General features: G+C 46.8%; 1 protein-coding gene across 1 annotated transcript in view; it reads right to left on the reverse strand.

Moving 5' to 3' along the window:
- The window catches only part of Nedd9 (neural precursor cell expressed, developmentally down-regulated 9), a 49,875-nt gene that overhangs the window by 22,325 nt on the left and 13,070 nt on the right, over nucleotides 1-14,480 (reverse strand). Inside the window, exon 2 of the mRNA XM_005355082.3 lies at nucleotides 6,728-7,165. Within this exon, the coding sequence (XP_005355139.1) occupies nucleotides 6,728-7,165 (438 nt within the window). The remainder of the gene's footprint in view (nucleotides 1-6,727; nucleotides 7,166-14,480) is intronic.

Raw genomic sequence — 14,480 nt, forward strand, 5'->3', positions numbered from 1 at the left:
GAGAGAGAGAGAGAGAGAGAGAGAGAGAGAGAGAGAGAGAGAGAGAGGGAGAGGGTAGGAGGCAGAGGGGCAGAGACAGACAAACGAATAGACAGATGACAGACAACAGGGTACAAAAGGAAGGGAGGTAAAAAGTCAGAGGTTGTCCTCTCCAGAAACGTAAGTTTCCTCTAAATCTATTTTTTTTTACTTGTTAGTATTCAAATAATATTGCTTAATATACATAGCAGTTAGCTGGCTGGTATCTGAGGTTGCCAGAGGCAATTGATTTCAAAATGCCTAAATGCCAACAAGGGAAGTCTTTGGTTCCTAAGCCAACACTCATGGGTGTCTGTCTGTCTGTATATGTGTGTGTGTTGTGATGATTCAGTGTCTAAGAAGGCACAGACACCATAACTAATGCATTTCAGGATCTTGAATTACCTTTCAGGAACCAGTCTGGAAGACCTGCCTAAAGTCTTTGAGTCATTCCTCCCAGCATTTGTCTGTGCCCTATTTTGGAATTGGCCATCTTAGAGATGATGTCATGGGGCTTGGTAAATCTTGACAGTACTCGAGTTTTCTAAGAAGCCACCACAAACTAGTGCTTGCCCCAGCCTCGACAATGGCGGCAGCCCATCCCATTTCCCGTGAGCTCCACAGTATCCGTGAGGTGTGCATATATTGTGGGGTCAGAAAATAGAAAGAGAATACGGGGTTTCCAAGGGAAAGTTTTAAGCTGCAGATGAGTTTTAAGGTGTGAGCGGTTTGAAAATACACTATAGGAGGGAAGGTATCCTAGACATCATGGTACCCTCTGCTCTGAGAGTCGGTATACAAAGTCTAAGTTTTCCTTCCGGGAGACTATGAAAGAGTTTGCTAGTGTTGCTGACAACACTAGGAAAAAAGTTAGGCCTCAGACAAGCCCAACGTAATTTTTTTTCCCCTATTTTATTTGATTTTTTTGAGACAGGGTCTCATGGAGTCCAGACTGATCTTTAACTCAAAATGTGGCCAAAGATGGCCTTGAACCCCTGGTATGCTTGCCTCTGCCTCCTGAGTGCTGAGATGACGAGCATGTTCGGCCACACCTGGCTTAAATGATGTCTGAGGCCTCACACATGCCAGACAAGTGTTCGTTTACGGAGTTATATCTCCATCCCCGAAGCCCAAATTTATGTCATCAGTTTTTGTTTTGGTATCACATTTCTTATTTAAGGACAGCTATGATTATGGAAGATGAGTTGTGCATCCTGAAAGGGCCCTCAGGCGGGAAACTCATGTGGCCGTGAGCTGCTGGGGAAGGTGTGAACAGGGGGAGACTGGGTGAATAAGAGACTCGGAATCACTGTTGGGGGTTAGTTTTGAGGTTAGCTGAACTCGGCTTATCCATTTGTCATGCCGATCTGTGTGCTGCTATTTGGCGGCAGGTCTCGGCCTCCCCGCATCAGAAGGTAGCTCCGAACCAGTCTTCCAAAGAGGGCAGAACATAAATAATTCTGCTAGTTAGAGGTAAAGTACCAAGTCTTACAGAGCTGCCGTCGAGGGCTGGGGGGGATGGCTCTGTGGGTAAAGGCACCTGCGGTTAAGCCTGACGGCCTTATTTCAATCCCAGAAACCCACACGGTGGAAGGAGAGAACCAACTGCCAAGAGCTGTTCACTGACTTCCACATGTGTGTTGTCCCCACACACATCCATGGAAAATAAAAATATACATGTGTATGAAAACTTAGCTAAGTAAACAGTTACTTCAAGAAAAGAATAACTAACATTGTTCCTCATGCAGCTTGAGTGTGAACCAGGTGTGTCCCGTGGCGGTTGCTCTCTGAAGCAGAGGAGTGAGGTGGTTCTCCGACCTTTGACTTGAGAGCATTTGGGTTCTCCAACCTGAATCCAACTCCTATATTTTGAGTAGAATTTTCCCTTTTTAAAGGCTGAATTTTTTTTTTTTAGAAAATTCAGCTTTTCAAGTTATTTGACTATGAGTAACTCATTTAATTTAGAATTGTCTGTGAGTTCTTGGCACCCTCAACACATGTTTAGAAGTCTTTGCAGAGTGAGAAAGCCCTAACTTACAAATTGTTTTCCAAGTGTAATGGAAGTGTCATGAGTCCCACATAGAATTAATGAGGCTTGCGTGATGATCTTTCCTAAGCGCTTGTCTTGGGGTTGATTAATTTCTGTTTTGCACTTATTTAAGCTCCACATTCTGCAGCTCGAAGTTTTCTCTTTTTCTATTCAGCTTTCAAACGTTTGCACAGGCCCTGGGCACTCTGCCCATAAACCCTAATGAATAGAGCAGCCCCGCACATAAAACCCAGAGAGAAGAGTCATGCAGCCAAGCAAAGTGTCAGCGTGTGAGGGTCCCAGATGACTTCGGTCCCTTACCACCCTCTCCAGAATTCGTACAGAACCAGGGAGAGACCCGCACGCTCAAAGGGTTCAGCACATTTGCTGGGAATAGAGTGTGGACATACATGGGACATACTGAGAAACACACATGTTCCATACATTCAGCATGAATGCTGAAAACTGGGTGTGGGCTCAGACACCTGTTATCCCAGCATTGGGGAGGAGCAGAAGTTCAAAGTCATTCTCAGTCACTTATCGAGTGTGAGGCCAGCCTGGGGTCACTTGGGACTTTGTCTAAAACAAACAAAGCCCAAACCCAAACAGAAGTCTGAGAAAGGAGAAAGGAGAGAAAGGCAGGAGACAGGACTTGAAGCTCCCACGATGGTAAGCATCACGCAGCTTTGCACCTACTGTTGCCATTAACTTTCCCGGCATGTGGTGAGCAGGCTTATTCCCACTTCACAAATGGAGGAGCAGTGTCTGAGAGAACACCTGTAATCTGCTGAGCACACAAAGCCCAGGAATGCTGGCGGGAGCCAGACTGAGGTCCACAGAGCTCCTGGTCTCCCTGGTTCACAGAGGGTGTGTGTGTGTGTGTGTGTGTGTGGTTCTCATTAGCACTCAGTAGGTAGCGAACTCTGGCTGTGGGATAATGTGGATGGTGTGCAGGAAGGCTGGGGGAAGCAAGGCAGAAGGCAGAATTCACCGTGTCCATTGTCTGGAGTGATTCATCAGGCCACGGTGGCAGATGAACCTTCTGAAGCCCACGCTGTACCAACGCGGGAGGGTTCTGAACTGTGGAAAGCCCCGTCACAGTCAGACTGGAACGCATCCAAGCCAGCCCTTGGCACTCCTCAGAGTCATTTCTAAGTGCAGTCCTTGGCCAACTCCTGCTAGGCTAGGCAAAGAATTTGAGAAAATGTATGTTTCTGGGCCTCTCCTCTGAGATTTCCTGAAAGAGGGGCCATGAGGCAGGCCTAGGAATCTGCAGCTGACTCGATGTCCCTCCCTTTCTGGGTGTCAGTCTTGCTCATTAAACCTACGAGCTCAGAACAAGTTCCTACTGCTTCCTCATTTTCCTTAAACAGCTTTTAAACACCACAGCTAGAACTACTGGGAACACCTAGGCCTTGGTTTATCACCATTTACAGACAGAAAATTAGAAGAGAAAATGAGGGAGTAATTTAGCTAGCCAATCAAACTTCTAAAATGAGAAATAATAATTAACAAGCAAACCCACATCTGCTCTCCCGTACACTGAGATCAGGGGTCTGACTTAAGTCACTAGGATTCGCATCCACAGGGAGTTACACCGCAAGGGAGATGGAGCCCAGAGTCTTCAAGCAGTTGCTATTGCCTGGAAGGTTGTTGCAATTACCTCCTAGCAGCCAAGCCATCTCCATCAGGAAAGAAAATGTAAGATGAAAGAAAGGAGGGGTGAAGGAGGTGGGGGAAGGATAAGAAAAAGGAAGGGGGAGTGGAGGGGAAGGAAGGAAGAGAGTGGACTGGAGGGAGGGGACAGTGGGAAAAGGGGAAGGGATGAAAGGAAGGGGAGAGAAAAGGGGGGAGGGAGGAGAGAGGAAGACAAAGGAGGAGGAAGAGAAGCAGCAGAGAATGAGGGATGGAAAGAAAAGGAAGGGAGAGGGAAAATTACTCCTCCGCAGGTGTGTCCAGGGGAACCAGAAGCAGGGAGCCTGTAGTCTCAAAGGCAGCGAGACACTCTCACAGGGTATGCTATGGAGGACCCTGGTACTTGGCAGGGAAGGGCCAGGATCACCTCCCCTGATCTTTGCATCCTAGCCCACACCAGGCAGATCTGCACTGCGCAAGCTCCCACTGCAGGTGCCAGGAGCACCTTGCTTAGTGTACACTGCATGAGGGTTTGCAGGGTTTCTTAGGAGCTGGTTCACTGCCGCAGGGCTTGCCTGCCCTTTGCTGAACACAGAAGGTTCTGGGGTGTGAAAGTCACGGAGCAAAAGAAAACGTGGAATGACCCAGAGCCACCTGAGGGCCTCAGCCCCTGACATCAACAGAGACCCGGAGAGGAGCCAAGGAGAAGGCTGCGGCCGTCATCCACAGCACAGGCAATGGGAAGAGGGCTGAGGCTCCCGACTTCCCAGACATGGGAATGAAAAGGTTGAGAACCGAAAAGGAAAACATGTCACCTTCCTGCCAAAATAAACCGTGATGAAAGCTGGGTCCCTCTGCCTTTCAGCCAAGCATTTCCTGTTCTGGCCTCCTCCGTCTGCCTCGAACCAGCTCAGATGAGGGAGGGCTATTTTTAAGGTGCAAGCCACCGAGGCAAGGCATGAGAGAATGACTTATTTATAGTTACACCTTTCAACTGTTCTTTCCCCCTCTGGGGACAGAGGCCAGGCTTGGCATTCCTTCCCTTTGGAGCTGAAATCACTCGGGTGAGAAGGGCTTCGGAAAGTCACGTGGCGGCCTATGGCCTCTAGCCAGGGTCTCTGTCCTGAGGACTTTACAAAGGGAAGCTGTCTACCTCGTCTTAGAGAATTCCTTCTAGCAGACAGAACTTGGATCAGGTGCCCTTGAGATGTGTTTTTTTAAAACATACATTTTGTATAATAGGTGATTAGGAAATGCATTCATTGGTAAGGAATCCAAAAGTAAATCTTTGTTCCCCCTGGCTCCTTTTGAAAAAGAGGAGTTCTAGTGGCTAGAGAGATGGCTCATTGGTTAAGTGCACTCATTCTAGCAGAAGACTGGAGGTTTGGGTCTAAGCATTCACACGGTGGCTTACAGCTGTTATTAACTCCAAGGTATCCAACTCCCTCTTCAGGATTCCTTGGGTACCAGGCATGCGTGTGATGCGGACATAAGCAAGCAAACCACTCATATCCATAAAATAAAAATAATCAATCTTTAAAAAAACAGGTTTACTTAGAGAAAAGATCAACTATTACCTCGCTTACATAGATTTGTAAATTCATCTACATTTTGTGTCAGCAGTGACAAGCTTCTTCTGGTATCTAACTTTACCCTTCCTCTTGGAGTCTGGAGATATTTTCTTATTGTATGAAATTAGTCTACTTTTAATAGCAAACCTTGAAGGAACCACTGGAAGTTTCTGACAAAGGAAAGAGGAAATCCCTCCCTTTTAATGGGTACAAAAACATCATTGTGGGTTTGGCTGTTGACCTGCGAGCCCAGTGCCATTATTTTCTTCCCAGCACACACACCCATCTGACCTTGTATTTATTGCTCCCCTCAGTGCACTGTACGCTTTGTGAAGGCTCTGTTTAGTCTTTAGTTCACCACTTTATCACAAGGATCAAAAGTACAAAACATGTCCAATATCCATGACCTGATAATGCATTTCTCTTCATCCCCAGTGGCTCTGGGTTGAGACTCCAACAGGTGGGGCTCCCAAGCCAAGTGACTTGGGTAGAGCCTGAGGGCACTGGGGGAGTGGCCCCCAGAGGAGGCGTGATGACAGCTGGAAGAGGCTTTGCCACCTCTGAGCTAATGTCCAAGGCAGGTCCTAGAACCAGCAAAACTCTGAGATTAGTTCATAAAGGTTCCCTCTTTATGAAGTTAGCTGTCTGAAGTATTTGGTTTATAGGGATGAGAATCTGAGGAGTACATCACATTTTCTTGTAATTTTTTAAAAATGACATCTCTTAAACATCCAAGCATTTGCCTTCTACCTTGGGCATCGTTACAAAAATTATTTCAAGAAAACAAGGATGAATTTATTCTAAGTCCACTAATACCTATGGATTTTAAATAAATCAATCTTTAAACCCAAAATCTAAAGAATGAGTTGGTAGACAGGGTGTACTTTCAGCCTTTTTTTACTTCTACTTTTGATTGATTTTTTTTTTTTTTGTCCAGACAGACTAATTCATGATTTAGCTCATGGCCCAGGAAAAAGGATCCAGACAGTGTCAGTATGCTTGAGTAACAACTGGGCCCACACTACTCAAGGAAGAGGTAGAAAAGACTCCAAACCACTTAGACACAGAATCCAGGTCTAGCAGACCCATCACAATTGTATGCTTAAGTCTGGTCCAGAATGAAATACCATTTACACCGGCTGCCTGTCAATAGTACTTGGCACATAGTAGTTCAACAAAGTATTGTTGCTGGGTGTGATAGCACATGCCTGCAAACCCAGCACGCAGGAGTCCCAGGCAAGAGGATCTCAAGTTCAAGGAGAACCTGGGATGAACATAGTAAGACTCTGTTTTGGGGAAAAATTTTTTGTCATTGACTCATCAATGGAAATTCATGCAATAATGATATCTGGGGTGAGCCATTTAGTATGTTTGCTTTGGGGCAATTTCCAACTATGATTTGTGGATTGCTTCTATTATTCTAAGTAGAATGAATGGCATAAAAGAAGGAGCAAAATTGTAGTTAATCACTTACCTTTTTGCCTAGATGGGGCCCATTAGTGCCTCCAGGGTTTCTCTGAACTGATGGTGGCACTTGATACACGTCTTGTTCTGGGGTACCATGGCCAGTAGGAACTTGGTAAATTCCCTGATTCTGGTAGGAGGGCGGTACTTGATAGACGGTATCACGAGATGCCGCCTGTGAATTCGGCACTTGGTAGAGTTTCTGTTGGCCAAAGGCCATGGGTCCAGCAGTAGGCTGCTCATGACTGGAGGTCTCTTGCACTGGACCAATCAGAAGTTTCACCCGGTTGCCTGGGACGATGCCTTGGCGACCATGTAAGGAACACAGCCACCATCCCTCTAGTCCTCCTGTGTTCTGCTCTATGACCGTTAAGATGTCTCCCTTTCGGAAGGCCAGCTCCTCGGCGCACTCGGGGACATTGTCATATAAGGCTCTTGCCATCAGATTCTAGGAAGGGAAAACAAGAGAAGTTGTGTTAGAACGTTAGGGCTGTCTCCTTAGCACTTATAGAGCCCACGTGTTTCGGGACAGACGCACTTCCTGGAAAAAGAGAAGAAATATGAACAATAGCCTGCAAGAAAGGAAGCAGATGGTTCAGACAAAAGACAGACACAGCTACACTGTGTCTGCCACCAGTGACATCAGACAGACTCCTCAGAAAAGCTCAAAGCCCCAGAAGAGATCTTCCCTCCAGTGGTGGGTGCTCTGCCAAGGAGTTGGGCTAGCGTCGCTAAAAGTGCTAGGAAGGGGTCAGCAGGCAAAGCATCCTTCTTAACTTTTTCAGAGTGAAATGAAAGGGAAGAACGTTCCAAGCTGTTCATGCACTGCAGCGGACTGCTCTCAATGTTCTCATATATTTCGGGCAAAAAATAAGTCAAGGAAAATCCTAAATGACACATACTACAAACAGAAATTTTATTCGGCATTGAAATGTAAATAGAGGTACACATAACTGTGCCTTGGCAGGGCTTACCATATCTTTTATGATTAAGGAGGCCCTTGGATGCAGGAGGAATCTACAAGCAAAGCATAGTGATGTACTCTGGAAATCACGGAGGGACACAGTCTATCTTTCCAGACCCGGCAGTGGAGAGGTCCCAGGAATGCATTCATACATTGGTTTCGTCTCTCTCCTACCTCTCTGAGAGCCCTTCTTTCCCCTGCCACGTAGTCACTTACTTCTTAAATCTTGCCATTCACATCTGAAAGGCTGTGCCTTCTTTTCATGGGCTCAGAACACTCTCTGTCTTTGTATGAAGGCCTGTCTGGCACATCTAGTCCTCAGCAGACAGCTAAAGTGGGCATTGAACAGAGAGCAGGCAGGCAGTCTGTGCTGACATTCCTGGAAGGCTTTCAAAGGCTCTGAAGATTCCCAGCACACTGGCAGCCAGTCCCACATGCCTGCCCCTTCCCAGAGTGCTCAGAAGCCGGGGGGAACATAGGGAACCCATCGCGGGCATCAGAAAAACTAAATGTGACCCCTCTCGGATGTCATTTAAGCGTTTGGATGCACTTAGTGTCACTGTGGTGGGGCTCATTCTGGTTGGCTGGAGCATGCTTATGACTTAATTTCACACCATAATGTATTTGTGGACTTTGGGACTGCTTTTCTTTGGACTCTTGCCCCTGTTTTCCTCTCCAGAAATGTGGACTTGATCTCCCAGTCCCATGCTTTTCATTTCTTTCAGCTGGGCATGCATTAATCATCTTCTCCTGGGCTCTGTCTAAAACCACAGGACTCGCACTGTGTGTAGGTCTCCTCGGTGGAGCGGCTGTGTATGGGAGGGGTCTGCATCTGCTCGGGAGCGTGGAGGACGCCCACTCCCACTGCTTTCCATCTTTGAAGTGATATAAAGTTTGTTTTACTTTCACTACGTTTTAAATTATTTTTAAAGTTTTTCATACAAGGTACGTTGGTCATAACTTCACATTCCCCCAAGGTCTCTCAGATTCTTCCCATCTCCCTACCCAATTAACTTCAGATTCTTTCTCTCCCCCCGACAAAAACCAAACCAAACAAACACAGAAGGACAAAACCCACTAAACCTAACACCCACAAAAAGCACAGACAAAAAAAAAATGGAGTATATTCTCATTTTGTGTTGGTCAACTACTTCTGAATCTTCTTTTCCATTAAACACGGCGTCTTGCTATACTGCCTCAGCCTCAGTGCTGGGATTACAGGTACCTATCAGTGCAGGTGGCTGACCAATCTGCTTTTAGTGTGAACACACAATTTAAGGAGGAGAGATGGAGCCACAAATATCATCACTACAAGATGTGAGTTCACTGACCTCCATAGAGAAGAAGTGGCAAAAACAAAAGCTCAGAGCTTTTGTTTCAGGTGAGGGTTTTCCTTAGCAGCTGTATTGTAGGAAGCACTGGGTTCCTTCTAACAATGAAAAGCTCATATATAAAATAATAAGATCTGGCCATGACCTTGCCTAGTTTTTAGAGTGATTAAAGAATGTGCCAGGATGCTAAGACCTCTGTGTTTCTCTTCTCCCATCTTGTGAGTGTTCTGTCCCTGCAAAGAAGAGTCATGGGTTTACAGAGGACAAGATTCTAGTCCTTTGTCCCACATCTCAGGGAAAGAACCACACCAGGATTATAATTTTAGAGCGTGGAGGGAACCGGTGGCTCTGTTCTGTCCTGTTCTCCTGGGCCTGTTCAATAACTGGGAATGGTTGGGGAGGAAGCCCCTAGACGAAATCAGAAGCAATAGATTTGGGGCAGCCATGTGGGAGCTGAAGACTGATAGCTGTGCAATCATACTGACTTCAAAGGAAGGAAAGAAGAGAAAACAGTAGACAGGCAAAGGGCTGCAGCTCAGTCAACCACAATCAGCTGGAGGTATTCACAGTTGGGCCACTTCCAGGTCCTGGAACACCACGAGGTGCTGAGTGCAGCCCTGGGCCACACTTGATTAGAGGCAGATAGAAATCCCCTTGTGAGTCTGCTCCATGAGCTTTGTCTTGTCCCCGTGACCTTCCCACTGCTTGCGTACTTATGCCTGCACACGAGACACAGGGATGTTCCTAGGAGAATCCCAGAGCACACTCAGCCATGCAAAAGCAGGGACTACTGGTGAATTCTCCTGCCCCATTGCCCACAACATCTCTCTAGTCTTTTCACGACATAATGGGATTCAGAGAGAACTTGTAGATATCAGCCTTGGTTAAGACAAGACCGAGTTCTTCAACCTCTCTGCAGCCTAAAGATAGCTAATGTATATAGCTAGTCACTTTCCTAAATGGACCATTATAGTTACACACCCCTGTAGAGAGTTTGTGAGCCTGCTGCTCTGTTTTAAAGATGAGGACCGAGGTTTGGTATTTCCCCAAGGGCCACACTCGGGGAGCTGGATGTAGGACTGGGTTTTTAAGGTTGACCCCCTCTTCTCTAGGAAGCTGCTTTCCTCTCAGTGCCCTGGCTGGGTCTGTCTGATTGGGGTTTTTAAGGTTGACCCCCTCTTCTCTAGGAAGCTGCTTTCCTCTCAGTGCCCTGGCTGGGTCTGTCCCATCAGACAAGAAGGTTCTGAAGGTAACCCCCTTTCCACCCCATTTTTATGGAATAAATGAAGTTTTGGGGGTTTGCAGTCTCAAATGTGTTACTAGGGCTTTCTCCTTGCATGCCCTATCCTTCTCATCCCTAGGATAAGAACAAGACTGAGGCTGGTACTCTTGCGAGTTTGCCACGAGAATGAAATAATGAATTCAAATGAATGTTTCAGTACGGCCGGAGACTCGCAGGCCATTGTGGATTTTGATTCCCTTTGCTGGGTGGCACTTGACTTCAGGCTTCCTGGTCACTTCCCTCTTTTAAATCAAGAAACCATCCTAGGGCTTGAGGAATTCCTCAGTGGTTAAGGCTGCTCTCCCAGAAGACCTGGGCTCAATTCCCAGCTCCCACACGACAGCTCACAACCCCCTGTAACTCCAGTTCCAGAGCATCCAATGCCCTCTTCTGGCTTCCAAACGCATGAGGCATGCAAGCCGTGCACAGAGAAGCCTGCAGACAAAATACCCATTACACAGAGAAAACAAAAGTAATTTAGAAATTTTGGGTAAGAGGCATCTCTTCTGTGTGTTTGCTTGGAGAGAGGGCAATGATAAATGGTAGAACCTGGGGTCCTCACTCCAGAGAATACGGACTCATGAGAGGGCTAAGAAAGAGTTCATTCCTGCTTTAGAAGTGTGGGGGTGTTCTTCTTTATAGGAAAGGTGTGATTCTGGAGGCCCCAAAGTCAGAAGCTCTTATCTGAGCATCTTAAGAAAACACCAGAGAGGGCAGAAGTCCTCTAGTTAAGATCTACTCTTTCTTAATCCCCAGCCCCTTGGATATTTATCTCTGGGGGAGGGGGAGGGGACTGAGGGCTGGTGGTGGTGGGGAGAATGTCAACACAGAAACAAATCAAGGAGAGATAAGAGCTGGGTAATTCTATACCCAGCTGGATGCCAAGTTTCCAGAGATTGGCAATTCCAAAGGCAGAGAGTACTGTTGGGGCAGGGAGCAGAACTTGGAAGACAGAGTGCTTTTCAAGGAGTTAGAGTCCAGCTCTTCCACTTGACAGCTAAGAAAAAAAGGGGGTTCAGGAAGTTAATGATTTGTAAGGTCACCTGGCTAGAAGACCTTAGGACTTGGGTACGAAGCCAGACCTCCTGTTTCCTGGCTTCTGGGAGGAGGGGAGATAGTCTAAGGCTAGGCTTGTGTCCCCTCCTTTTGTCTAGCAGACTGTTGAGATAGTGGACCCTAAGCAATTGAAATTTCCCCAGGAATCTCATGCTGGGGGAAGGGAAAGGCAAGAGCCTGGTGCCCAGCAGGGGAGAAACTTGTCTCCTGGGTAGAGATTTCACAGGGTTCTGCCAAGCTGGAGAACCTTGCAGAAGAGACTGGAGGCAGACAGCGATGGAACTGTGATGGACAGGACCGCGCTTGGACCAAGACTACTTAGTTATGTGCTCCTCTTGCCCGCTGCTGCAATTTAAATCCACACCAATGTCCTAGAAGATGGGCCGGGGGCTGGCTGGACCCCTTCATTTGTTCTTTTTTCCAATGTGGTCATGTTGACTAAACCTCCTTTCTCCACTTTTCACTCTTCTGCCTGTCTCCTTTTCCATTTCCAGAATGTGGGCCCGGTGTCTGAAATAAAATCCACACCCATTCTCTATAAAATTGAAATGAGTTCTGAGCTCTGCGTTCCTGGTTCTCTGCTGGGAGAGCGGAATTGGTTTTCTTGAGAGCTTAGCAATTATCTAGTTCTTTAATTGATGAAGGGAATACAGGGGGTGAAATCTAGCTTGTTAAGGCTGCCAGGGCATAGGCTTATACCCTAAAATTATAGTAATAATTACTTTAATGGGGATTGGATATCAGTGTCTATAAATCCCATCCAAAGGACCTTGCCTGTCAATCCACCTCATGTTCTCTAGAAGTTCACTTAGTTTGGTTTCTATTCTTCCAAGACCCTGCTTCCTGGTTCTTCCTCTTCTCTGGGCTACACACTCTCTGTCGCCATCAATAGACCGTTTCCCCCTCATCTCTTAAGTAGTCATGTTCCCAGGGGACCTCTCTTTTGTGCTTGTCCCCTCCTCTATCTCATTGCTCTCGAAATGATCTGTCACCCAGGTGATGACATAGGCATGTAGGTAGGTACGACCCAGACCCACAGTACAGAACAGATACACTTGCGCACCCCTGTTCTTACCCACTTCGCGGACTGATGGGACATCTCTGTCTCAAGCCCAATGAATGAAGAAACCCCTTTCCTGTTGCTTTAGCAGTGGCCTGCCCAAGCTGGGAGCCTGAGGTTGGCACACTCTTCAATACCTGGCCCCAGTTGTCAGATGCCATATCCTGTCTCGCAGGCCCCCCAGGTGTGAATCTTAGCAATAACTAGGTTGTTTTAGTTTAGTTTAGTTTGTTTGTTTTAGCTGTTTTCCCCCCCATTTTCCTGAAGTGAGATTTACCAACTGGTTCTACTTCATTAAACCTTTTCCCAGCTTAGAACCCATCTTCCATATAAATAGAATAACTGTCTTCCCAAAATCCATCTGATCACATCCTGTCTAGTTTTCTATTACTCTGTTTCTTTGTGACTGTGCTGTCCAGTACATGTGTGCACATGCATGCGGAGGCCAGGTGATGCCCAGTACATGTGTGCAAATGCAAGCAAGGGCTACATGCTGTCCACTACATGTGTGCACATGCATGCAGAAGCCAGAGGATAGCTTCCAGGGATCAGACAGACATTGTTAGGTTTGGGGACAAGCACCTTTACCTGCTGAGCCATCTCTCCATGTTTCTCTACAGCAGGCTTTGCATCACCCCATTCCAGGCTGTTAACTTAAGCTCAGAGACACTGTCTGGCTCCATTTCCATATCCAGAATGTGAGCCCAGTGTGTGAAACAGAATCCATACCCTTTCCCTACCAAACTGAAGTGGGTTCTGACCTCTGTATCCCTGGTTCTCTACTTGGAGAGAGGGATTCTTTTTCTCGAGAAAAAGACGTTAAGTTAAAAAACAAAACAAAACAGATGCAGGTGAAGAAGGAAGAAGCATAAATACTGTGTCCAGGTCACTGGAGCCTAGGGCCTAAGAATAAGGGAGACAGGCAGCAGGAAAGTGCCAGCCCCTCCCTATTTAAACAGGACAATGACGCAGATTGGAGCCTGCTCCCCCCCTTCCAATCTGGTGTGTTCGCAACTACTGAGCAAACAGGAAGGCCAAGAGGAACTGACCATCCAAGCAGCAGAGAATACAATAGTCCCTTTAAAGAGCCTTCCCTCCCGTCTGAGTCTGGTAGGTGACAGAGAGCCATTCACACACTTCACCAGAAAGCTTGCTTCTGTTGTTCTGGGTCCTCAGACTATGGCTGAGGAGTGGGAAAGTAAGAAAACAAAACAAACCTGGCTGTATGCGCGAGCCAGTCACAGGACAACTTCTGCCCTCTTCCCTCCCCCGCCCTGTTTTCCCCACTGCTATCAAAATGTCAAGAAAGCTTATTACTTTGACTGCCAGGGACATTATTTGCTTCTCCCAATATAGAGAGGCGTGATGTGGAATTTCCACGGCTGCTCACGCTATCCTTTGAAGAGACACAATGGCTGGTGTGTCACTCACTGTGACTGATAGCATCATCGATGGCTTGGCATCCTTTTATTATTTTTACTTCATTCTGTATTTATGCAGGAGAACCTGCCAAAGACTCAGGGCTGCCTCATTCTTGATGACCAGACTTTCCTGTGCCCAACCCCCCCGCTCCCAACGTTAGCCCAGGTCTCTAGCGGACTCCAGCACATGCACGCATGCATGCATGCAGAAGTACCCAGAGACCAGATCCTGAGAAACAGACCCACTAGAGGAAATGGCCATCATCAAGGAAATCAGTTCTTAAAGGAAGCTGCCGAGAGAAGAACATGGCCAAGGTCAGCCTCGGGGCATACTGGCGAAGCTCGGGCACTTGATTTTGTTTCTACTGACAAAAATCAGCTCTGCTCAGAGACTAGTTCTGCCATTTTGGTTACATTTACCCTCTTGGCTCTCATGGCACCTTTGATGTGGTGTGTGTGTGTGTGTGTGTGTGTGTGTGTGTGTGTGTTGGGAGGATACTTAGTCCTTCTCCGATAAAAGCAGTCATAATCTCAAAGCATGGCTACTTATAAGTATCAAGAATTTGATTCTTGGGAGCTTGGCTCACACTCTTTTCTTGTACGTGAAGATCTGGAACATTAAACGGATTTTTTTTTTTTTTTTTTTTTT

This window comes from Microtus ochrogaster, chromosome 16 (genome assembly GCF_000317375.1).
Source record: "Microtus ochrogaster isolate Prairie Vole_2 chromosome 16, MicOch1.0, whole genome shotgun sequence".
NCBI classification, from domain to species: domain Eukaryota; kingdom Metazoa; phylum Chordata; class Mammalia; order Rodentia; family Cricetidae; genus Microtus; species Microtus ochrogaster.